Here is a 25,595-nt window from a genome sequence, read left to right as displayed (position 1 = left end):
TTCTCAACCTTGGCTGCACACTTGAATCAATCACCTGGGGAGCTTTATATAACACTGCTGTGTGGGTTCTACCCTCAGAGATGTAATGAATGCATGGTCAAGTTGAGAACTATTGTAAACTGGTTAATACTTTCTTTTTACTGCTGTATAGAAGTTTTCATAGTATGAATATTTCACAAATCATGTATCAATTTTCTGGTTGATAAGTTTTTCCAATTTTTTTCTATTTCTAATTCTGTAATGAACATAGTTATACTTGTCTCCTTGTGCAAGTTCCTATAGGGTATACTCATAAACTTAGAAGTTGGATTGGAGAAATCAAAGTTTGAGCATCTTCAACTTTACAGCTCTCACCATACTGCTTTCCAAAGTGTTTATAGCATTTTATACTCCCACCATTTCTCTGCCTCTTTGCCAACACTTGGTATCATCACACTTAAAAATATTTTTGACAATCTTATGCATGTGAAATTGTGTTTCATTGTTTTAAATGGTATTTCCCTGATTGTGAGTGAGGTTGAGCATTAAGAGTTTCTGTTCCTATGAATTGTCTCCTGCCTATTTTTGTATTGTTATTTTCTCTTTATCTCATCTCCTCCCTGCTTCCCCCTGGGCTCATAGCTTTCAGGTTTTTTTCTGCATTGCCTGCAGCCTGCCATACCATGGCCCATCCAGAAACAGCAGTTGAAATGGAGTTTGGGATACCAAGTACGAAGCAATACAGAGTGTGTCACAGGTCCAGTGGCTGGGCCATGTGGTGATTGAGTTGGTGCCTAACCCCAGGTTTGTGCTTTGCTTGGCCTCCTAGCCCTGGGCAGAGAGTCTGCTGCTTTTCTTCCCCATCTTCTTTCAAGGTTAGCCCAGACTCTGGCTCGATGACAGAGAAAACTAGGTTTTATTAACATTGCCAAATAATTTAATAAGCAATCAGCTATATAAACATAACAAGAGCTGTCAAAACTAGTAAAGATTAGAAGCAAGGGCAACTTTCACACTGACACAGCTGGAAAATATGATTTACCTGTATGCTTTGTGCTTGTGTCCCTTGAAGACTTTTTGGAAGCAACTGTTTCCAGAAACTTTCCTTTGAATAGTCAAAACATACAGCCATTGGTGTATTATTTTGTTGAATATTAAACCAGACCTATTAAAACATTAACATAAAATCAGTACCGGCCCATGGGAGACCAAAGCCCATAGCTGGTTAGGATGAAGCAAAATTTTACAGTCCTACTACCCCATGAGGGGACAGAAGCCAAGGCAGGTTCTGAGGCAGGAGGTGAAGATGTTCCAGACTTACGTGATCATTAGGCTGCTCATTGGTTATTGGCCCTCAGCCTCGGAGGCACTACAGAATCACCTTGGGGTGGGGGGCTTTAGGGGTAAAAGATTCTAATTGAACTTTTATATTTACTTCAACATTCCTCATGTGATTCTAATGTATAGCCAGGGTGATGGATCACTGATTTGACTTGAGGAAGTAGCTCAAAGATTTTTTTCACACTGTATACTTACATTTCCATCATCAAACAAACAGTCTACGCTTTGTAAAGGACAAAATGGGTCAAACTGCTTATGACATTGTCCAGTTAATGGATTCCAAAGCAAATATTCATCAGTTTCATGAGTTACTACATAAGCCATGTGCCCCTGTATGAGGAAAAGAAGTTAAAGTCATTTGAGGTGGGTACTTGATTTAACACATTTTGAATGTGAAAATTACAATGTAAACACCTTATATTTTTGATTTCTAAAAGTCTTTTATGGGGCCTTTAAATTTTTTTGGAAAGGAAAACAAGTTGGAGCTCCAGAAATCTTTAGGCCCAGGCTAGTGTGAGGATTCAAATGAGAGCTTTTGAGCCAGTGATGTCCCCTCATGGCAATAAGATACATTGTTCTAACAAAATCAGGACAATTTCCTAGCAGCTAGAAGTGTTCTGAGGTAGGGGCAGTGTTGTCTAATTCACACTACGGTGCTGTGCGGACTAGCTCTGTTTTGAGTAGCATGTATTCAGAAGAGGGGGTGAGCGCCACAGAGTTTGGGTACAGAAACTAGCTTTAGGCTCCAAAAAAGCCAAATGAAGTTAAAAAGCCATTAAATTAATTCTAAGAACAAAATCAGGAAACAATTTGAGAAATAAGAATCATTGTGTTATTGAAGTGCAAACTTTTCTTAGCAAAGAATAAAAATTTCAGGTAACAATAATAATGACTATTTCCAATTCACTGAGTATTTATATACATCAGGTACTCTATTCAGCATTTGCACTAATTTTCCTGCTTTGATTCACTCCATATTCTCTGAGATAGGGATGATTGTTATGCTAATTTTTCAGATAACAGTCCTGTTAAGGGGCACGTCTAGGGTAACAGTAAAAGGCATGACTCCTGTTTTGGGAGAAGATAGCTGAAGCTCAGAGAAGTAAAGGTAGAGAGAGAGCAGGCTGATGCCTGTGGGTGGTGGTGGTTAGGGGGTGGAGGGATAGAGCAAAAAGGAAAAAGGACTCATGGACATGGACGACAGTGTGGTGACTGCAGGGTGGGGGGCATAACGGGGACAAATGGTAATGAAAAAACAATTAAAATATTTTTTTAAGAAAAGAATGAGATCACAGAGTTAGTAAATGGCATTGCTGGTTTTAAAACCCCTCACTGATCAATCCCCACAACCCATACTCTTAACACTGTGCTGTGTAGCCTGCTTTCCCTAGCTCCAAATCTCTTGTTCTTTATCACTGTGTTCATCTCCTTTACAGTAGAGAGGAGGCTTTGCCTCAACCACAAAACTGAGTTTAAACATAGTTGCAGGGCGCCACCGATGATAGTGACTCACAGGTCTAAAAGCAAATGTTTGTTGAAATATTGTTGACTGTTTGCTGCCATCTAGTGGCACTTAAAACTACAGCAGGAGGTCATATGGGGGAAATTAACCATAGGCTTTCAGCTGACACAATTGTGGCACAAAAATAAAAGCTATGCCAAGGGAATGTAGAGAAATGAGCCATCAGGAAAAAAACCCCATAAAACTAGACTGGAAATTATAACACATATCAAGATATTTAGGTTGAAATAGAAAAAGTTTGAAAGAAGACAGATTTTTGGATGTATGAACGCAGGAGTATATAATAAAGTTGTAAAAATTTCAGGTACGTAAACATGAATTTCTGGCCCATTTCTTGTGCAGGTAAAAACTGAGCAATGGAGAGTGGGGAAAAGTATTTCTTAAGGATCTTAGTATTAGGAACATGAAAAGATGATGATGACAATAGTGGTTAACAGCCAAAACAACTACTACGGTAACTATTACCACCAGCATTACTGAGCATTTACCACGAACCGAGTGCTCTTCTCAGTGTCAAATATTCACTGTGTAATCTAATATTTCTAGTAACCCCATATTACTAGTACTATTTTAGAGAGAAGAAAAACAAAAGGAAGTCATTCTTTACACTGTAGAACTTTTGATGAGAACCAACATTATCTTAACTAAATAATTGCGTGCCCACAAAATTCCTTAACTAGCTTATGAAAAAATGGAAACTTGGGGTTGAAGTCTTTCAAAATTGCAGCTGATAGCTGAATGTTTTTGCTTACACTGTTTGAATAGTAACTCCAGCACTTACCTCTAACATTGAGGTTCCCAGGAGGACCAAAGCTTTCTTTCCAAAATACAAAAAGAAATTACAGAGAAGTATGGCATGCTCCTCCTTGTTTCCAATAGCCAAACTGATGCAGCGCTAAGGCAAAACCAAAGCAACAAGAAAAACAACAACAAAAAGATGGACGAAGGAAAGTTGAGTAATGCAATCAATACTAGGATGACTGCAAAGCCAAAAGCTCTGGGGCCGTTTGCCTGATAAAACACTAGGGCATTAGGAGGAGAGAACCTTACCTTGGAACACAGGGGTTCCCTTTACCACGGGAGAGTTAATGTGGGCACTGTGTAAGTGACCAAGTAATTTATCATCCAAAGTGGGACATTTTTGTTTAGACAAATAGTAAACTGCCCTGGGCATACAGGGGTGTGTGGATTGGTATTTTAGGGAACTTCATCTGATAGGAAATAACATACTGCTGGTGTTTTTTGAGCAAGAATGAAGGGATCCTTTGGTCAATAGTGCTACACTCTGTTCTGTGCCAACACAGTGCTTTCATCGCAAAGAAAGAAAGAATGAGATCTTAGTTGGGACTCAATTGGGAAAGAAGAGTGAAACGTCTTCAACTCAAAGTGCTGAACGGCTGGGCTGGGTGTATTCAAATACAGGGGTGGGCAAAAGTAGGTTTATAGTTGTAATACAAATAAATAATATGGGAATAAATAATAATATAAGAATAAACTCTGTTTTGCATACTCACAACTGTAAGCCTATTTCTGCCCACCCTGTAAATGGTGCCTAATAATGCAGTTGTAGCGGAGATAAAACACAGCAGAGGTGGCAGGCTGGTGGACTATGACCTAGTTCTAGTGCATAGGTGTATTCTGTTTGGTCCCAGAATGTTTTTTCAAATTGGGAGATCTCATGATAAAACTCTAGGTTTCTGGCTTCTCTTGAAAAATCAAAACACATATGGGCCTACATGTGTTTATTGCGATTGTTTGTTGCTGCTGAGCAGCAGCTGCACCGTTGAGATAGGACATGTGCTTTCTAGTTCATTATAGTCTTAGAGAAAGGGCTGTGGTGGCCAGGGAGACTGGGAGGAGGGAGCTCAGGAGGTCTCAGAAATGACCATTTACCAATCAGTATGAAAGCTTCTTAACGTTTTTACTACTGATACAGCCACATCAGTACACACTGGCTAATGTGATGGTGGGGGGTGGAGGTTAGGGAGGACGGCAACATAGCTTTTCTGAAAGAAAAGTGTGAACAGAAGAGTGGAGAACAGAATATGAGTAGTCTTCAATGTCAGGCCAACAAGGTTCCCTGCATGGATCTCGTAAGAGGAGGGAATGGATGAAAGTAGGAAACCAATACACTGAGTTCCAGATGCTTTGTGTATGTTAGCCCTTCAAAACCTTTATATGACACAGATGAGGAAATTAGGGTCCAAAGAAGCTAAATAGCTTATTATAGGTCACACAGAACTATGAAGTGATTGAAATAAGATTTGAACCAAAGTGTGACTCCAAAATGTTAGGTAGGAGAAAATAACTCAGGTCTTGTTACAATCTAGTTAGTTATCCACATGGACACCACATGGCCAAGAAGTTCATGTCAGTGGGAAGACATATGCCAAGAAGAATCTCATGCCTGTAGTAACATCTAAGTTATGGGTAGTGTTTGGAGTTGGGGGGTGAATTTGCCTGATGATTATATTTAAGTTATGTGAGGGGCTGCCTTTCAATGTGCTGCATGATCATACTATGCCTGAGCACATTCTAATTAGTGTGACGAGTCTGGAGTTAATGACACCTGTTCGAGTTCCTCCAGACTTGAATCACTGAATCCCTAGAACCACATGCTTGTGCCTCCCTTGTTCTCACTAAGCAGAAGACAGGGAAACCTGCCTGTGAATTCACCCTGTACTCCCTAAATCCAATTCAGCTCAATAGCCTCTAAAACATTCTAAATAAGTTCTGGGGTCATCAGTTCCAGATAGAAAGTGTTTCTCTCCTAGGCTCCCATCATACTAATATTTTCCGATTAAAAATATTTATGAAATATTTTATTTATAATAAAATAAATAAATAAATTCTGCCTGCAAAATTTAAAGCAGTTTATAAGGGCTAGGTATAAAAATAAATAAGAATCAAGTCTTCCTCTTAATAAAAGGAGATTAACCTTTGGAAGTACATTTAGAGAATGGGTTGGGTCAGTACATAAGCAACTAAGTATTGTGTAAGGTGGAATGAAAGAAGTGCTCTAAACAGGGTTGCCAGATTTGGGGCAAAAATAGGATGCCCCATTAAATTTTAATTGCAGTAAACAAATAATATTTTGGTATAAATATGTCCCAAATATTGCATGGTGCCTGTATTTTAGTTGGCAACCAATCTAAAGAGAACTTCAATTCATGTACTATACAAGCTCTTCATTCAAATGTGGGGAGACTGGGAAACCTGGGGAGTGGTGGCATTTGCCCTAGACTTCAGGGTGTGACCAGCTCCATAGTAACAAGCCATATTTCTCTCTGGAGACTGTCAAATTATTGTATCCCTGAAATTCCTATTGAATAAAATGTCTATGAGCTGCCACATATAACATTAAGATTTTTGGTCTTTCATAATTATATCTATAGATTATTCCTAGAACTGAAACTGATTTATTAAATTATCAAATGCTTTCATTTTCACAAGGCAAAGTACTACATATTTTAAAAACAGGTTTGTTTGAGGCCCTGGCCAGGTAGCTCAGTTGGTTAGAGCATTGATGCACCAAGGTTGTGGGTTCATTCTCCAGTCAGGGCATGTGCAAGAAGCAACTAGTGAATGCACAAATAACTGGAACAACAAATTGATGTTTCTCTCTCTTTCTCAAATCAATCAATAAAAACAGGTTTCTTTAAAAGAAAAGCAAGTAAGAAATATTATAAATTTTTATTATAAAATGCAATTTGTTACCTCTGATGTCATCCATATATCAAAGCCATCATTTTCATCCAGTGTATCAGTCATAACGGGAATTAAAGATACAAAATGAGCAATGAGGTCCTAGAATAATATTAAGCAGCATTTATTGAGTGCATACTATATGCTCATCACAATGTTTTAAATGCCTTATCATTGCATTTAGTGTATCCTGTGAAGTAGATGCTATTATTATTTTTGTTTTACAGAAGAGGCAACAAGCTTACCTTGCCCAGCACCACACAACTAACAAATATATGGGGTCCCTAGGAATTAGCCCAACTCAGCCTGATTCCAGAGCATGCCTGTTAACCATTACATATCACTGTAATAAATTATGAAAAATTTAAACATGATATATCACATGTATATTTAAAATATAACTGTTAAAATTGAAAAGAGATGTTGAAAAATAGCATAAGTTTGATTTGCTTTTAGGTTCAAAATTGGAATTATTTTTATTAATATAAGCTGTTGTGAGCTTCTGCAGCAGGAAGATAGTGGTATAACCTACTTTCTCAAACAACAGAAATTATATCATTAATTGTTCCCACTCTAGGACTGGAGAAAAGGACGCAGGCTAAAGTAGGAAAGAAGAAATGGATACAAACAAATAATAAGTTAACACACAAAGTCCACTAATATTTTCATTAATTTACAATAGCTGCCACTTATGAGCTATGACTTCCTACACTGTCATGGTTCACAGTCCTTGACAAGCAAAGGAGGTAGGATTTATGTTTAAAAAAAACACAAATATCTTCTTTGAAATAAATACAAGAGCATCATTATCTCCTTGGACTTGAGGTGTCAGGAAATACAGACAGGAAGAAACTCAAAATGGAAAAGAAGAATATAGCAAAAGACAACCTAAATTAGAAATTTTGGTTTTAGCTTAAAAAGTCCAGCTAAGGGAGCTTAATAACAGACAAATAAATATTCTGAGGAGATCCAATCAACTCAATCAAAACTGAACCACACAAAACAATACGTATGAGTGATTTTTCCTAGATGTTCTTTAATCAAAGCTTACTTTTTTTCTTATAGGGGAGACATGTACTTCTGACTTCATATTTTGCTTTCTCAAAGTGGAAGAAACTACATCCTCTTGAGTCTATAATGAATAAATTTCACTTTATATGAAATAAAAATTTGAGTATATGTCTCTTTTGTCAGCTTGCAAATAGATAGGCATAAAGTCACGTAAGGATGGGGTGGAGAGTGTTGTGCTGGCAGTTTACACAGAAAGACAGAACACTTTTCTGCATCCCCACATATAATGAGTAGCACTCCTGTGAGAAGCAACCTTAGAAGGACACAACCCCTTTAGGTACACAACTTTCTATTTTGCCTGAAAGTCAAAGAAATCTTCACATCATTTTTCAAAGATTGATAGAAAAGCTGTGAAGCCAGGATGCTCATGTGAACTGGTGTGGCAACAGTAACCTCTCTCGTCCATGGGGGCAGAAATAAAGGGGACCAAAAAGATCTTCCATCTGGGGCTCAGGAGGACACATTGCAACACAGGTGGTTTTTCTCTGAGGGAGCTGTCTTTGAAGGCAAAACAATTTTAGTAAGAAACTTAGAGTCGAAATTAATATTAAAAACAAGGTAAAATATATAAATTTGGAGTGATGAAAATGGAGATGGTTGCACAATTTTGTAAAGATACTAAAAATCACTGAATTGTAATCTTTAGATGGGTTAACTATATGATATGTGGATAGTAGTTTTATCTCAGTAAAACTAGTAAATAAATATAACTTACAAGAGTTGCATTGGAATCGTGAAGAAATATGTCCAGGAGCTGTTGAGGTGGGTTCAATGCCTTGATATATCTTGTTACTAAGATTTGTTTCCCATCATCATTAAATACAGTAGTTATGATTCTTCGGTTGGGAAATATTGCTTTACAACTTTTTTTAAAAATCTGTGCTCTGTACAAGACATCTGTTTGATCTGAAAACTAAAATCAAGTTTAAAATATTTCAATACTGTTCCACATTGTTCCCACACGAAAATATCAAAAACTGATGTTTTTCTTGCCAACTCTGAAATTATTGTTATTGGTTTTTAAAATACTTTACACTTCATTGATAGCGTAAGCAAAAATAATTCGTACCTTGTCTAGTTCTGGATTACAGGTGATATATGATATCTGAGGTTCAATGGTAGCAAAAATGTTTAAAAAGGTACATTCTTTTAAATTCTGCCCATTATAATCTTCTGTAGGAGACATGTAAGTCTTACTCCAAGTATACCCAAGCAAAATGGGTGGGATATTTACTTGGAATGTTCCATTAATCTGAAAGAATGTATTAACACAATCAGTTCTGCACAATGAAAACATCGGCCAAACATAGTGCAGCCCAGCTCTATCTTCTCCACCGGAGGAAGCAGGCTTGCATGGGCACACGCTGGTTCTGCTAATATGTACTTGTACAAGGATGATCAGGTTCTCCATGGTGATCTGTTCACAGGCGCCCTTGACATCCTGGGTACCTGTCTAATATGTACTGTGCAAAGAGGGCAGGAGTAAGAATAATGAGGAAGTTACTCTATCAGAGTGATAAAACTCTGAAAAAGTCTAATTTGGGCCCAGAAAAAATGCTCAAAGACAATGTCACAATTTTTCATTGGGTCTAGAAAGAGAAAAAAAACTGCCAGAGCAGGAAGGGCAGCCCACAGGTCCACAGAAGGAAGGATCCTGTGTGTATGTGTGTGTACACGTGTGTATGGGGAAGAGCTATGTTATAATCATAACAACTAATGATCATAGCTGACAGTTATTGAGCACTATGTATGTGCAGGGCACTGTGCCCAGTGGTTGATATAGACCACATCCTTCAGTGAGATAGATACTGCTCTTCTCTCCATTTTGTAGATAAGGAAACTGAGGCTCAGAGAATTTAAGTCACTTGGGCAAGATCACAACACAGGTGATAAGTAGTGGAGCCAGGAGTACAACCCAAGTTTGTCTACCTTTGAAGCTCACTTTCTGAACTTCCTCTCTATACTAGAGTCTTGCTGAGACTGAGAAATATCTCCTGGGATTTACAAACACCTGTTCCTTCCAACAACTTGAACTTCTATTTCTCTTTACTTGCAGCACTTTGTATTCACAACATGTTCCCTCGTGACATCCTGTGATTGCATGTTATCCAGACATTCCTACTCTTCTCCCTAATACCCATTCTCTTCTCCTTTCTCACCAACAGTTTTAGGTGGCAACATGACAGCTATGTAGGGGGTAAGTCACATTCACAAGATATAAGAGGTCTGCAAGGATTTTCTGCTCAAGTGTCTGTTTTTCTGATATGGGCACTGCCACGTCTTGCTTCACCCTGACTCCTGTCTGCAACGTGAATATGAGGCTGGAAGTGCAGTGAACAATTTGCAATTATGAAGACGAAAGTCATGTGGTAAGGACAGTGGAACAGAAACACAAAAGTAGCTTGGGTTCTTAAAGATATTCTTGAGCTGCTGCACTAGCATCTAGACTTCTTTTTAGGTGAAATAAATAGACCCCTTACCTCAGCCACTGTTAGGTTTTCTGTGGCACAACCAAATGCATTATTAACTAACACACTAACTAATAGATCCTTCTGAGTCAAATGCTCTTGTTTGCTTGATAAACTCATCTCTAGGACTTGATTCAAAAGTTATCTCCTCTGTAAATATTTCCCTAATCTTTCATTCTTCTCCTCATTCTCTTCTTACCCACACAACCCCTGTGAACAACCCCCTTCTTTGACCCCTCCAAACTAGGAAGAGTAAGGTACTTCCTACTGTATCATTGTACCTATCTCATAACCCTCTCAAAGCACTACAGTATTACGAGGTTGTACTGTAATGTGAGACTTCTTCTACAGACAGTGAAGTCCACTAAGGTAGAAAATTCATTTCTGAATATTCTACATCTGGCACAATTCTGTAAGTAAGTAGCAGAGCTCAAAATAGAATCTAGGCTGGAGTTTTTATACTGGAGTATTTTGCTGGTCACATAGGCATATTCTTGCCACATAACCCAATGGCAGAGCCCTCCAGGAGTATAACAGAGACAAGTGCTAATCCCGAGTCTCACTGTTAATGATAAACAATGTTGAGGAGCTGAAGCTCCGGAAACCCATGCTTACAAAGCAACATCCTTAACCAGAACATCTGTGAGTCTGGTCCTATTAAAAGTTATATCCAAATATAAATGTTGCTTAAAGATCCAAAGTTAGCTGTGCCATCTGTATCAATATACACTTTAAAGTTTTAAGAAATAGATTTGGGGGTGTCTTCTGTTCTGGAGACAGCTAAAACCTTCAAACACTCCAACAACCCAATGGCTCTCAAATAAAAGATCACTTTAACAGATGTAACAACCTGCCAACCACAGAATCTAATTCAGAGACATTAGACAATGTTTCTATTGGCCAGAGGTAAAAACTTAGAATACTCAGCAAAGAATAATTTTCTGTTACCTCAGATTGTTGCAGAAGAGCAGAGAAAGGGAATACAATAGATCCAAGCCAATTATTTCTTATATATGAATGACCACTGTAGTTCCTGAAACAGTGATCCTGTTAAAATAAATAATTTTTCTATTATTTACTTTATATCATGTGATGAGTAATTTCACAAACTTATAGGTAAGTATAAAAAATTATTCTCTTTCTTTTAAAAATAAACCAAGGGATAAATAGAAAAGATAATTTTCTCACTTTTTAATGTCTTTAAAACATAATTGACTACTTAAAGCAAAATAATAACCAGTTATGGAGTTTATGACATATGAATGACTATTTACACTTTTAATGTAATACTTTTACTATAGTAGATATGCTCAGTGCAGCAAACTTTAAAAATATACTGAAGAACACACTAAAGAATGTAGGAAAAGGCTCTAGTTGGGGTGCTGGGAAGCCCCGCTGGCCAGCATGGTGTTCTTCCTTTCCCGCCCACCATCTGTGGTGGCACTGCCCTCATGATGCAGATTCTCATGAACACCTTTATGCAGAGGCCATAACTCTCAGGGTTGGACCCGTGCATACAATGGGTTGGCCAAAAATTTTGTGTTTTTTTCCATAATATGGCTCTAGTAGTGCATAGTTGTCTTTAACTTTATGTGAAACAACTTTGTTAGATTGTATTGTGTATATGCAGCTTTCATACCAGCATGCATTTAAAAAACTTATCAAAATTTGTGAATTTTTGTGTAGCCATCTTAATAATGAAGATGGAAGAAAAAAGCAACATTTTTATGTATAATTCTTTCTTATTTCAGGAAAGGTAGAAACACAACTGAAATACCAAAAAGATTTGTGGACAGTGTATGGAGAAGGTGCTATAACTGATTGAACGTGTCAAAAGTCATTTGCAAAGTTTTGTGCTGGAGATTTTTTGCTGGATGATGCTCCATGGTCCGGCAGACCAGTTGAAGTTGATAGCAATCAAATTGAGAAACTAATTGAGAACAATCAATGTTGTACCACTCCAGAGATAGCCAACATACTCAAAATATCCAAATCAATAAAGTTATTGGGGAAAATGAAAAATGTGTCCTTTTTTGAAAAATATGAAATGGACATTTTGGTCAACCCAATAATATCAGATGTAAAGGCCAAGTTCCAGGATAAGAGATTCCTCCTGATCATCAATTTTTTTTTTGCTGGCAAGCAACTGGAAAACTGGAAGATGGACATACTTTGTCTGACTACAACATTCACAAAAATGTCCACTCTTCATCTTGTGTTGAGACTTCATCTTGGTGCTAAGAAAAGGAAGAAGTCTCATACCACTCCCAAGAAGAATAATCACAAGAGAAAGATGGTTAACTGGCTGTCTTGAAATACTATAAGGTGGATGAGAAAAGCAAAATCAGTCGCCTCATGCAAATGCCCTTCAGATGAATGTGGTGTGGGATTTTTTTTATCCTCACCTGAGGATATTTTATCATTGATTTTAGAGAGAAAGGAAGGTAGATAGAAAGATAGATTGGGGGGGTGGAGAAAGAGAAACACCGACGTGAGAGAGAAATATTGATCAGTTGTCTCTTATACATGCAACCTAAGTATGTGCCCTGACCAGAAATCAAACCTGCAACATTTCTGGTGCACAGAATGTCACTCCGACGAACTGAGACACCCAGCCAGGACTGGTGTTGGAGATTTTATGGCCTGCCACTTTGACAGACATTATTGTGGCAAATGTTGTCTGACCTATGGCTTCAACAAACCAGAAGACAAATAATTGGAGCCATGAGGTGTAAAGCCAGGGTGATATGAAGCCAGAATGACTAAACCAGGACAACACATACCATCACCTGCCTTATCAGAGTGGACTGTGTTTGCCTTCACATAGAGAACTTTTCAACCCTCTCTCATGATCTACTTATCCTGCTTCCTATTTCCCTCTTTATAAAAACCTCTGCCTCTACTGAGATGTTGACATGGGCTTTGAGACATGAGTCCCCCATTTTCCAGATGGCTGGCGTTTGAATAAACCACTTTCCTTTACATCAGCACTTTTCTCTCAAGTGTTGGCTTTCTGTTGTTATGAATAAAATCCATATGCTTTAGATATCAGACTTATGTGTGACAATGTTGCCATACTATTTAGAAAAGGGAAAATCCCGGCTTATATTCTTGCCTGCCTCTCATAGACTGGGTTGTAAGGTAATAATAGGCCAAAAAATTTCCATTTTCTGCTCTAATTTTTATGATTTCCTTTCTTCTGCTCACTTTGGGCTTTGCTGTTCTTTTTCTAGTTTCTTTAATTGTAAAGTTAGATTACTTATTTTAGATTTTTCTTGTTTCTTGATATAGGACCTTAATGCTATGAATTTCCCTCCTAGAGCTGCTTTCACTGTGTCTCACAGATTTCGGGTTGTTGTGTTCTCATTTTCATTTGTTTCAAGGCATCTTTTGATTTCTTCCTAGATTTTGTTGTTAACCCGTTCATTGTCTAGTAACATGTTATTTAGCCTTCATGTCTTTGTGTATTTTACAGTTTTTTTAAAATTTATTTCTAGTTTCATACCACTGTGGTCAGAAAAGATGCTTGAGAGGATTTCAATCTTCTTAAATTTACTGAAACTTATTTTGTGTCCTAACATGTAGTCTATCCTAGAAAATGTTCCTTGTGTACTTGAAAAGAAAGTATATTCTGCTGCTTTAGGATAAAATGCTATGAAGGTATCAGTTAAATCCATCTCTTCTAGTGTGTCATTTAAAGCTGCTGTTTCCTTGTTGATTTTCTGTCTGGAAGATTTATCCATTGATGTCAATGGGGTGTTAAATCCCCCTATTAAGACTTTAATGCTGTCTACCTCTCTTTTTATGTCCATCAAGATTGGCTTTATATATGTAGGTGCTCCTATGTTGGGTGCAGAAATGTTTATGAGGCTTATATCTGCTTGTTGGATTGCTCCCTTTATCATTATGTAGTGTCCTTCTTTGTGCTTTATGATAGCCTTTGTTCTAAAGTCCATTTTGTCTTATATAAATATTACTATCCCAGCTTTTTAAAAATTTCCATTTGTATAAAATACCTTTTTCCATCCCTTTACTTTTAGTTTGTGTGTATCTTTTATTCTGATATGGCATATATCTTAGTTTGCCATTGTTTTCAAAAAGGGTTTTTTTTTTTTAACATTTCTTGTAATACTTATAATGAACTCCTTTAGCTTTTTCTTGTCTGGTCAAACCAATCATTGAGATAATTCATTTATGAAAGAAAAAGTTTGTAAGGCATTCTTTTGGGGTTTCTAAGCTCTACTTTTTGTCAGTTTAGATCATCAGAAAACTATATTCCATTTAGCTTTTTGAAGAACAGCCATTACCAAATTACTGTTTAATATTTTACCATAAGACTTTATTGAGAGTTGATAGAAAATGTTTTCATAAGACTATGTCTGTAGCTCCTGGCCTGGAAAACAGTGTCTTGATGTTTCTCATTAGTTCTGATAGAAGGCTCTTCCTGAACCATACTTCAGGGCCTAGTCCAGTTTCTCGGAGGTTGATCCCCAATCCCTCCGTGTAGAATTCATTGCACTTTCAATAGTGTTGCCACAGAATTTGTTGGACATTCATATTAAAGCTTAGTCAGAGCCCCAAGAGAGAAGGTAATGGATATGCATCTTTACACTTTTAGTGCCAACTTCAGTAGGAAGGAAACTAACGTTTATTATAGAGCTCGCTATGGCATTACACTGTGTTGGGAACTTTTATATATGTACAAGAAAGACATTGAACAATTTTAAAAGTTTGATGGAATAAAACTGCCTTTTAGGAATCATTTGGTCTTTTCTGTAGAGGCAGTATATTTTCTTTGATCAGACCATGAGAGATATATAACCCATTTTTTCTTATCTTTCTTTCTTGGCTACCAAGAAGCTCACATTTTAATGTAATGTTCAATTGCAGAAAACTACTTCTCTAAATTCTTGGTATATTTACCCTTCTTCCTACTATATATGGTTTATGATCCCTGCTATTTTTGAACTGACTTATTACAGGTATGGTTTTATTTTAAGCTGCTCCAAATCCTTTTTAGAAAAAGTTAGAAACAAGATATTGCATCTATATTACTAGACTTCATTCAAGCTGACCTTAGAATTATTTCAACATTATAACTATTTTACTTTACCTCATGTTTTTCAATAATCATTTCATCAAAAATGTTGATATATATATTATCTCTTATTTTAGATAAGCTTGAGAGGCTATAATCATGTCCTGGTGAACTGTAAATAAGAAACATATTTAAATGCTTAATTTATTTTATAAGAGCATTATTTATAAAAGACTATAAAATTGCCTGTGTTTTCTTCTGTTATAATGTGTAAGCTAAGAAAAAAACTATGTACTTTGAAGACAACTGCTATCTTTTATTAAAGCCAGTATGTGCTTTGTAATTTATCTTATTTATCTCTTAAGATAACTTGTGTGAAGAATGAAAAATGTTTAAGTGTCAAACAGAAAGACTTTCTACTATAGGCATCCAATGTAAACAAATTATCTGGAGTACAGTACATTAAGATGGTCCAACTACCTTAAATTCTGCTAGTTTATGCTAGTTCACACACACGGTTAAGCTGCTCTTTTGCTTTCAGCTAAGAACTTATTCTCTCCCCCACATTTATATTCTCCAACCAGAAACTAAAAAATGGAGTTCATTTAATTTTGCAAGCTGTCTGCTAATAGCTTACTTGATTAGATACATTTTTGGAGGTAGCTGAATGAATAGTATAGCATATCACAAGCAGAGAGTTTTCACTCTCAGCTCCAACTCCTGTACTGAATCTCAGTGTAACTTCTTAACAGCTCAGAGAAGTTAAATAACTTGCTCAAGCTAATGCCACCAGCAGGTGACAGCCCTAATCTGAACCCAATTTTGGCTGCCTGTAAAGGCCAGGCTCTTTTCACTATACCATCTGCCACTGACATTATTTCTTGAAACTTGTTGCTTAAGAAAACGGGTGTTATTACAAAGAATTTCCAATAGCTTGTACAACATTCTGAGGCCTGCGGACAAAGTGACAACTGAAAAAATGTTGAGTTTAGAGAATAGTTTTAAAGTGGAAGATTCCTTATTCTTCTAAGTGATAAGCCAACCCTGCTCCTTCAAGAGTTCCCTTCATGCTGCAATGTCTAAGACAGGACAGGAAGGCCATGTGAATTTACTACCTTATGCTAACAGGAGAGATGATAACCCTCATCTCCAAGGCATTTTTGAGTATGTCAACTTAGTATATACTTCAAATCACTCAAGTCCCACATTATTTTACATTTTGCATTCTACTCGAATTTTGCTCAAATTTCACAATTTCTTTTCCAAAGTAAAGCTCACAAGCCTAATAACTATTTATTATTTATTTATTATTTTCTCTAACCCATTTGACCATGTTTTTTTTCATTTTTAAAAAATATATTTTATTGATTATGCCATTACAGTTGTTCTATTTCCTCCTTCATTCCCCTCCACCCTGCACACACCCTCCCCCACTATTCCCCCCTTTAGTTTATGACCACGTGTCTCAAGTTCTTTAGATTCTATATTTCCCATACTATTCTTGCCCTCCCCCTATCTATTTTCTACCTACTGTCTATGCTACTTATTTTCTGTACCTTCTCCCCCCTTCTCCTTCTCCCACTCCCCTGTTGCTAACCCTCAGGAGAGAATCCTAGAAGCAGCAAGAGATAAGGGGACAGTCACCTACAAAGGGGTGACCATGGTTTTTAGTCATTAAAGTGTCATGTGGAGAAGGGAATAGAGCTCTTGTATCTGAGGCAATGAAAAGTGGTAGCTGAACGGTTTTCCATTAGCTGAACCCTTAGATCCACCTGGCTGTAGTCTGAACATGCTCTTGGCTTATTTCACTGCCACAATTTCAAGAATACAAATACTCTACAGACTCTTTCTCTTTAGGTCACTTATAAATTTATTTATCTTACTGATTAATATATGTTATCCGAAGTTCATTAATTTAATACAGTATATTTCTTCCAACTCTAATGTCTAAAATAAAATAGCAAATATTTCCATACATACAACCATATTTTATACCTTTGCGAACTCTTTAACAACATACACTTTTATATACTAATTACTTAAGTTAATGTTATACAATATAATTGATTTTCCTTTCAATCAATATTTCCCTTCACATACAAATAGTAAAAATAATGGTCAGGTAAGCTGATATCAGAGAACAAGGCAAAACAAGAAGTACGGGGTTTAGACAGGCAGCCAAATAACAAGGCTATCTGTTTAAGAACTCTGGCCAAGGGCTCTAAAAATACCATAAGCCTTGTTGGATCTAGAAGAATAGACTTGATTTATGCTAACAGCAGAAGTGTCAAAGCTGGTAAAATTTCAAGATATACCAGTCTTTTTTTTTTCCCTCAAGCTGAAATAATGGCATCCACAGGGTTCTTCTCTTCTTGCAACTCTTGGTTAGGGTCCACAGGTTTTTGCTTTAAGGAGTGGTGGCTGGGATGTGAATTTTCAAGTAGTACAGACAATTTCCTTCAGTGGGATAGATAGGGGGGGTTCTGTCAAATCTCTTTGGCAAAGCAGGCCTGGGGAAAGTACTGGTAGTTGGTGATTCTGTATTCCTACAGCTTCCATCTGAGCCCTCAAAACTGTTAGTTTGTGTGGAAAGTCACTGAATGACTGTAGAGTTTTCTGGTTAGAGCCGACAGGCAGGACCTCATTTATATAATCTTCTAGGCCAGAGAGTAGCTGGAAATTGAAAGGAATAAACAGACTGCTTTATTTTGAGAATCAGGACTCACTCACAAAGAGCCAAGGTCAAGAACACAGATGCTGGAAGGAAAAGCAGTGCTGGAAGCTCAAGTTCCAGGAGACCATTGGGTTGGCATTCAAAAGAACCAAGAGAGATTCAGGAGTTAAAGTCAGAGTGATGCTGTCATAGGTCCATGCAAATAGTCAGGAACCACATGATCTACAGAAAATATTCGGAGCAGAAGGAGGAAAGGGCATCAGGAAAAGAGAGAGGACTTTGATAATGGATAGAGTTGATAGTCCCTTATATAGCCTTCATCCCAGTGAACGCTAAAGATATATAAAGAATAACTATTGAAAATAGCTAATCAAGTTTAGAGAACAGCTTTAAGCTCTATATTTCAAATTTGTCTTTATCAGTGTACTTTAATTCCAATAACAAAACCTATTATATAGCCATAGCATCAAATATAAATCTTGAGAAAGAAGATCAATGCTGAAGACATCAGTTTCAGATTTTTTTAAACTATATTACAAAGCTATAGTAATCAAAAACAATATGGTACTGGCATCAAGCCAGAAATAAAGACCAATGGTATAGAATAGACAGCCCAGAAATAAATCCTTGCATCTACATCAGGTCAATTTATCTTTAACAAGATTGCCAGAAATATGCAATGTGGAAAAGCTACTCTCTTTAATAAATGGTGTCAGTAAATCTACCTACATGCAAAAAAATCGAACTGGATCCTTGTCTCACACCATTGACAAAAACCAACTCGAAATGGATTAAAGACTTAAAATGTAAGACCTAACATTGTAAGGACACTAGAAGAAAACAGGATGGAAAAGCTTCATGTGATTGGTTGTGGCAATGATCTCATGCCACAACCAAACACCAAAGCATGGGCAACAAAAGCAAAAGTAAACAAGTGAAGCTACATTAAACCTTCTTCATGGAAAATGAAACAGTCAACAGAGTGAAAAGGCAACCCATAGAATAAAAGAAAATGTTTGTAAACCATATGTATTGTAAGGGATTAAATTCTAAAATATTGGGTTGGACTCATACAACCCAATAGTAAAAAAGCAAATAATCTGATTTTTAAATGTGCCAAAATTTGAACAGCTATTTTCTAGAGAAGACATACAAATGGACAATAGGTATAGGAAAAAACACTCAATAATTGCTAACTAATAATAAAATGCTCACTAATCATCAAGGACATGAAAATAAAAACTACAATGAGATATCACATTATGGCTGTGAGGATGGCTATTATCCAAAAAAACAAAAGATAAGTGTTGATAAAGATGTGGAAAACTGAAACCTTTGCACACTCTTGGTGGAAATGCAAAATAGTGCTGCTGATATGGAAACAATATGGAAGTTTCTCAAGAAATTAAAATTAAAACTACCATATGATCCAGCAATCCCATATCTGAGTATCCAAAAGAATTGAACCAGGATCTCAAAGAGATGTTAGCAATCCTATGTTCACTGTAGCACTATTCACAATAGCCAAGATATGGAAACATCCTAATGTCTGTTGACAGATGAATGGATGAGGAAAATGAGGTATACACACAGAACAGAACACACTTCACCATAAAAAAGAAGAAAATTCTGCAGTATGGGACATTGATGAATCTTGAGGACATTCATGCTAAGTGAAATGAACCAGCCACAGAGAGACCAATACTTCATGATGTCACTAATACGAGGCATCTAAAATAATTAAATCATAGACTCAAAGACTGGCTGAGTGTGGGATAGGGTGGGGAATGGGAAGTTACTAATTAAGAGGCATACATTTTCAAGCAAGCCAGATGAGTAAGCACTAGAGGTCTGCTGTACAATATCGTACCTACTGTCAATAATATATCACACACTTAAAATATATTAAGAGGGCAGATTCTCCTTCATGTAAGTGTTCTTTCCACACTGAACAATAAGTCAGTAAATTCTGATTACAGCAAATTACCCTCTGTAATTCTGGCTTACATGGTTGTGGGACAGGCAAGTTGAAAACCTTTAGGGTAGGCCCAGAGAAGAGCTGCAGTTCAAGTGTGAAGGCAGTGTGCTGGCAATTTCCCTCTTCCTAGAGGGAGGTGAGTCTTTTTTTCTCTTAAGCCTTCAGCTAATTGGAGGAGCCTCACCTATGTTAAAGAGGGAGACACATACCCTATTGGTTCTGTTTTGCCGGAGAACCTAATTAATGCAATGTTATCCTGGAAAAGGCAAAACTATGGAGGCAGTAAAAAGATCAGTGGTTGCCAGAGGTTCCAGGGCAAAGATAAAGGGATGAGTAAATGAAGCACAGGGCATTTTGGGGCCAGTGAAATTATACTGTATGATAAAGTGGTGGATGCATGTCATTATACGTTTGTGAAGACCAATAGAATGCACAACCCAAAGAGTGAATCCTAATGGAAATTGTGCACTTTGGTTGATACTGATGTGCCAATATTGGTCCATCAATTGTAACGAGTCACCACAGTGATGCTGAGGGAAGCTGTGTGTGTGTGTTGTTGGGAAAGGATACATGAGAACTCTCTGTACTTTCCACTCAATTTTATGGGAAGCCTGAAACTGTTCTAAAAAATAAAGTCTATTGTTTTTTTAAATGGGAAAACAGGAACTCAATCTCATTAGAAATCAGAGAACGTAAGTTAAACCACAATGAAAATATCATTGTAAATCCACCACATTAGAAAAATACTTTTTTAGAAAAATAATTTTAAAAGTATAAAATGTTATTGAAGATGTAGCACAATCACTTTAGGAAAACAGTTTGGTATTATCTGGTAAAGTTGCAGTTGAATTCAACTGCTACCTAGCAATTTCACTCCTAAACATATGTCCTAGAGCAGAGGTTTTCAAAATGTCCCTTAACTAATAGTATCAGTAACACCTGGGAACTTGTTAGAAATGAAATTATCAGGTCCTACCCTAGACCTACTGAATTTGGAACTACGGAGGTGGGCTCAGAAATGTTTTAAGAAATTGTATAGGCATTCTCCTCTCCAGGAGCGTGCCCACACCTTTTTTCCCTAGAGGTGTGCATCTCCTAAATTCTAAGGGTCCCCAGGAGGCTTGCAACCAGGGGAGCAACGGACAGTGACACCTCATCCCAGAGTAACCCCCTGAACCTGCCTCCAAGGCCCCTTTTCTCTAACTTCTCAGTGAGCCAAAGCAGCCCCATCTGGGGCGGGGGTGGGAGAGAGGAGTAGGAGGAGGAGGAGAGTGAGGGGGACAGGGAGGAGGAGAACAACAACAAGTACAGGTGATTTCTAAATCGCGGAAAAGTTTAAGAGCTATTGTCTTATAAAGAAACTCTCACATGTGTGTGCCAGAAGACAGTGCGAGAATGTTCAGAGCAACACTATTTTAGTAGCAAAACATTAAAACAAGCCAAATGTGCATCAACAGGAAAAAGTATAAACTATGTCTTTTTTATATTAAGATGTTATTTATTTTTAAAGAGAGGGGAAGAGAGGGAGAAAAAGAAGAAAAGAAACATTGATAGGGTGCCTCTCACATGCCCCCAACTGGGGACCTGGTCCACAACCCAGGCCTGTGCCCTGACTGGGAATCGAACCAGTCACCTCTTGGTATGCAGAGCAGCACTCAGTCTACCGAGTCACACCAGCCAGAGCTAAACTGTGCCATTTAAATACAGTAGAATACTACACAGATGTAATGATGAAGGGAGGGAGGGAGGGAGGGAGGGGTTAAAGGAAGAGGGGAGGAAGAAGGAATATAAGTATAAACGTGGATGAATCTCTCAGTTAAGAGTAAAGAAACAAGATTGCAGATGATTCACTTCATATAAAGTTAAAAAACATGCAAAAGTTAACAATACATAGTTAGAGATAAATATCTATGATCTAAAATGATAGGGAAGAGAGACAGTGGTAAACACAAATTCATGGTTGTTACCTGTGGGGGGCAAAGAAAGGGGATGCTGTTCGGTATTGGCATGGGGGAGCCTTCAAGGGTATTGGTACTATCTACTTTTTAAACTGGAAGCTGGATACAAAGAGTAAGGTCATTTTATTATTTTTCCTCAAAACCTACATTTGTATACACACTTATATATATTAATATCGATGTTGGAAATACCTCATAATTTAAAAGCTTAAAAGTAAAGCTTATCTTACCATTATTTTTAATAAATGACTCAAATAATTTTATTATTTTTTTAAGAAGCTGAGGAAAACGGCCTCCAACTCACACAAAATCCACTTTAATTTCCTCGTTCCAGCATGGATGAGATCCACTCGCAGTACTGGTTTGGTACGCAGTGTGCTGAAAGGAAACTTCCACAAAAGGGCGGACAGCGTCCTGAAACACACAACGAACACTGACTAGATTTCTGTAATATTTTACATAGTCGACAAAAGATAGAAGGCTAGGAAATTACTTGGTTACTGGTTGACAACAGGAGGGCTTATTTTTCCTAGCTCTTCAAACAACCATTATTCACTCATTCATTGAATAACAATTTATTGGTCCTATTCAAGATCTAAAGATATTACTTTTCTAAGATCTAAAAATAAATGAAACTTTTCCTTATGGATTTTATAGTCTATTTGGGGAAAATAAAGAGGTAAATGAATAATTGTAAATGAAATGTGAGAAATAAAATAGAAACCTGTTCCAGATACAACAGTTACTCAGGAGAGGGAATGTAATTTTCTGGGGGTGAGGCTCACAAGAAGAGCGTCACAGAGAAAACACTGCCCCAGTTTGAGCGTACAAACATTAACCGATAATGTAGCCGATGATATGGAGCTGTGTGGAGGCTACTGCAGGCAAAGGAAAGGGTATGTGCACAGGCTTTCTAGAACAAGTAGTACTGTGTACCTAGGCAATATTGCTTTTGGGTAAAAAGAGATATGATGTGGCTGACTGGCTCGTAAGGGCCAGATCATTACAGAATTTTGTGGGCATTCTAAAGAGCTTGTACCTCATTCTATAGACTGTGAGAGCAGGGGAGCTGGGAATGAAATGGTTAGGGTTACATTCTACAAAAAGCACCTTCATTGTGTTTGGAAAAGCAAACTGGAAGTCCAACAGATTAGAGATGGGAGAGACGAATTAGGAGCCAGTTGCAACTTAGGGCAAACATGATCGAAACTGCACTTTATAAAAGTGCTAAATACTTACCTCATTTAAGAAATCATCTGAGGCTACTGATTTGATTGTTTCTTTACGTCTCAGGCGAGATGTGGATGATGTCAAATAAGTAGGCACATCCAAGGCTCTTCAGGAAAAACAATAGAGAGATATGCACTTTAATTAGTTTGTTAGTTTTGTTTGGAGTGGAAGATTGTTGCCTCTGTGAATGGATATATATAATCCAGTTACCCTGGATTTTACAGAGTTCACTTTGGATTTTTATATTGAAGATGGTTAGAGCTAAACATCTGAAAATCACTGTTCTGGAAGAGTGGCTCCAGCCGATGGAATATGGATCGGATCCAGTCTACAGTAAAGTTCTCCTGAGCAAAAGGAGAAAACTACAGCAAATGATACTTTGAGATGATATCCTCCCCATTTTACAACATTCTTTTTTTTTTTTTTAACAAATTGATGATTATAGAAAATGGTGGTGATTTTATGATGTCATTTCACAAGCAGCCTTTGAAATGTGCATTTGTTTTGAGAATATAAATTCTGTTAAATAAATAAGGTTGGATATAAACATGAGCAAAAACATTTAAAAGGTTTTAACTACAGATTAGTAGTTAGTAAGCAAAATACTTGTTTTTCACCTGCAGAATTCATAGGGTGTGGTAGACATAAGATAAACAAGTAGAGCACATAGGTTGTAAACACAGAGAGGTATATACTGAACATTACTGAGGCACCTGGGCACTGATAGACATGAACCATACATGATACTAAATAGGTAAGAGACACTCGATATTCAGGATACACTAAATATACATGAGTATTTAATACTCACAATGCCTCAATGTGATATCACTCAACCATGACACCCATTCTGGCCCCACACACCCTCTGCACAAGAAACACAAATAAAACCCCTAAAGGCTTGCAGAAAGATGGGCAAGACCCGATTTCTGCAGAAGTCATCTTAAATGACAGGTTTTAAACAGAATCTACTCTCTGCAGTGTTGTAGTTCCAATACTGAGAGGGGCCAGTGGCAGAGAATAGTGTAGTTGGCAACAGTGGCTCCACAAGTTTTCCTAAGATGGACTAGGATTTGATATAGTATCCAAAAATATACATGTTCAAGTTACTTTGGGCATCTCAAACTTCTGAAAACTCTTAATACATGGCAATGCTGGTAAGTTTGACTATCCAAATGAAGATTTCAACTTTGGTTCAGTTTCTGTATATGGAGCATTTATAAAGTGCAAAGATATGCAAGTTGGACAGCATGGAAATTTACATTTAAGACAGATCTTTGGTAACTCTAAAAATTGGTGGATATTGAACTTACCTATTAACTGTTGTTTTCCTACAAGGAATATTATAAGCCCTCAGGATTCTGACGAGAATCTTAACATCTCCATCACAGACAGTCTGTGCTGCCACTTTTTTCCTTTCTTTCCTCTGAGGCTTTAACTTTCTTCGTCGTTCAACAAGCTTACAAACTACATATGTCAACTGACTGAAGAGTAAATGTGATGAGTCAGTCCCATAAATACAAGATAACTTAGTTTTAAAAGATATCAATTGTAGGAATTAATTATTATAGATGAGGCAATTATTTTGAGTCATATTCTCCCTGTTGTGGTGGGGAGACAGCTGTTCCAAACCCAGGAAGGAACACTTCTCGGAGCACAGAGGAGATGCCATGCTCACTCTCACGTTGAGAGGGAACGTGACTGCTCCATGCCCTTTGCAGACACAGGCCAACAAGACACAAGGGGACAGAATGGTAATTCATTAGAATATGATAGTCTTCAGAATAATATATATTTTTTGAGACTCATTCTCTTAAAAATGATTAGAAACTCAACTTTTCTACATGAATTTGAAATAGGAGCTAGTTACATATGCTGCTAACCCTGGTAACATAAATTAGAGCTCTATGGCCACACCCATTTTTTACCAAAGACTGAAAATAAAACACGGTAAATTTCAACAGCTTAAACCAATTAAAACCACTTTTCCCCAAAGACTGAAAATAAAACACAGTAGATTTCAACAGCTTAAACCAATTAAAACCTTACATTGGTAATACCACCAACCTGCCAGTGGCCCCAGTGTGGCTGCCCAGAAGCATCCCTACTTCTGTTCCTACCCCTAAATTTCACAGATGGAACACTATGAAGACTGAATTACTCCAGCCAAGGCTCCACCAACTGCTGTTCCTGGACCACAGTGCCCTTGTAGGGCTCAGGGTTCCCGGTTTTTTTTTCTTTTTAATTGTTCAAGTACGGTTGTCTGCATTTCCCCCACCACTCCCCCCAAACCCAGCCATCCCTGCCTTTCTCCCCTGATCCCAGACGTCCTTGGTTTAGCCCATGTGTCCTTTATAGTTGTTCCTGAAAACCCTTCCCCCTCACCCCCAATTATCCCCTCCCACCTCCCCTTTGGTTATTGTCAGTTTGTTCTTAATTTCAATGTTTCTGGTTATATTTTGCTTGCTTGTTTGTTTTGTTGATTAGGTTCCACTTAAAGGTGAGATCATATGGTATTTGTCTTTCACCACCTGGCTTTTTTCACTTAGCTTAATTCTCTCCAGTTCCATCCATGCTGTTGTAAAGGGTAAGAGTTCCTCCTTTCTTTCCACTGTATAGTATTCCATCGTG

The 25,595-nt window shown here is 37.4% G+C and overlaps 1 protein-coding gene across 3 annotated transcripts in view; it reads right to left on the bottom strand.

Moving 5' to 3' along the window:
* Positions 1-25,595, bottom strand: part of CC2D2B (coiled-coil and C2 domain containing 2B) — a 96,112-nt gene that overhangs the window by 14,462 nt on the left and 56,055 nt on the right. For 2 of the 3 annotated variants that reach the window (XM_037138904.2, XM_037138905.2), the window contains exons 1-7: positions 15,200-15,220; positions 11,035-11,133; positions 8,334-8,531; positions 6,560-6,649; positions 3,624-3,737; positions 1,516-1,650; positions 1,022-1,144 (exon numbers count right to left, since the gene is read on the bottom strand). In XM_037138904.2, the coding sequence (XP_036994799.2) occupies positions 1,022-1,144; positions 1,516-1,650; positions 3,624-3,737; positions 6,560-6,649; positions 8,334-8,531; positions 11,035-11,133; positions 15,200-15,220 (780 nt within the window). Of the gene's footprint in view, positions 1-1,021; positions 1,145-1,515; positions 1,651-3,623; positions 3,738-6,559; positions 6,650-8,333; positions 8,532-8,687; positions 8,871-11,034; positions 11,134-15,199; positions 15,297-22,038; positions 22,149-22,973; positions 23,071-24,277; positions 24,449-25,595 lie in introns of those variants that run through there. The other variant, XM_053662461.1, reaches the window with a different exon arrangement.

Source organism: Artibeus jamaicensis, unplaced genomic scaffold (genome assembly GCF_021234435.1).
Source record: "Artibeus jamaicensis isolate MK-2021 breed Jamaican fruit bat unplaced genomic scaffold, CSHL_Jam_final contig_252, whole genome shotgun sequence".
Classification (NCBI taxonomy): Eukaryota; Metazoa; Chordata; class Mammalia; order Chiroptera; family Phyllostomidae; genus Artibeus; species Artibeus jamaicensis.
This window is presented reverse-complemented; position numbering and strand designations above follow the sequence as displayed.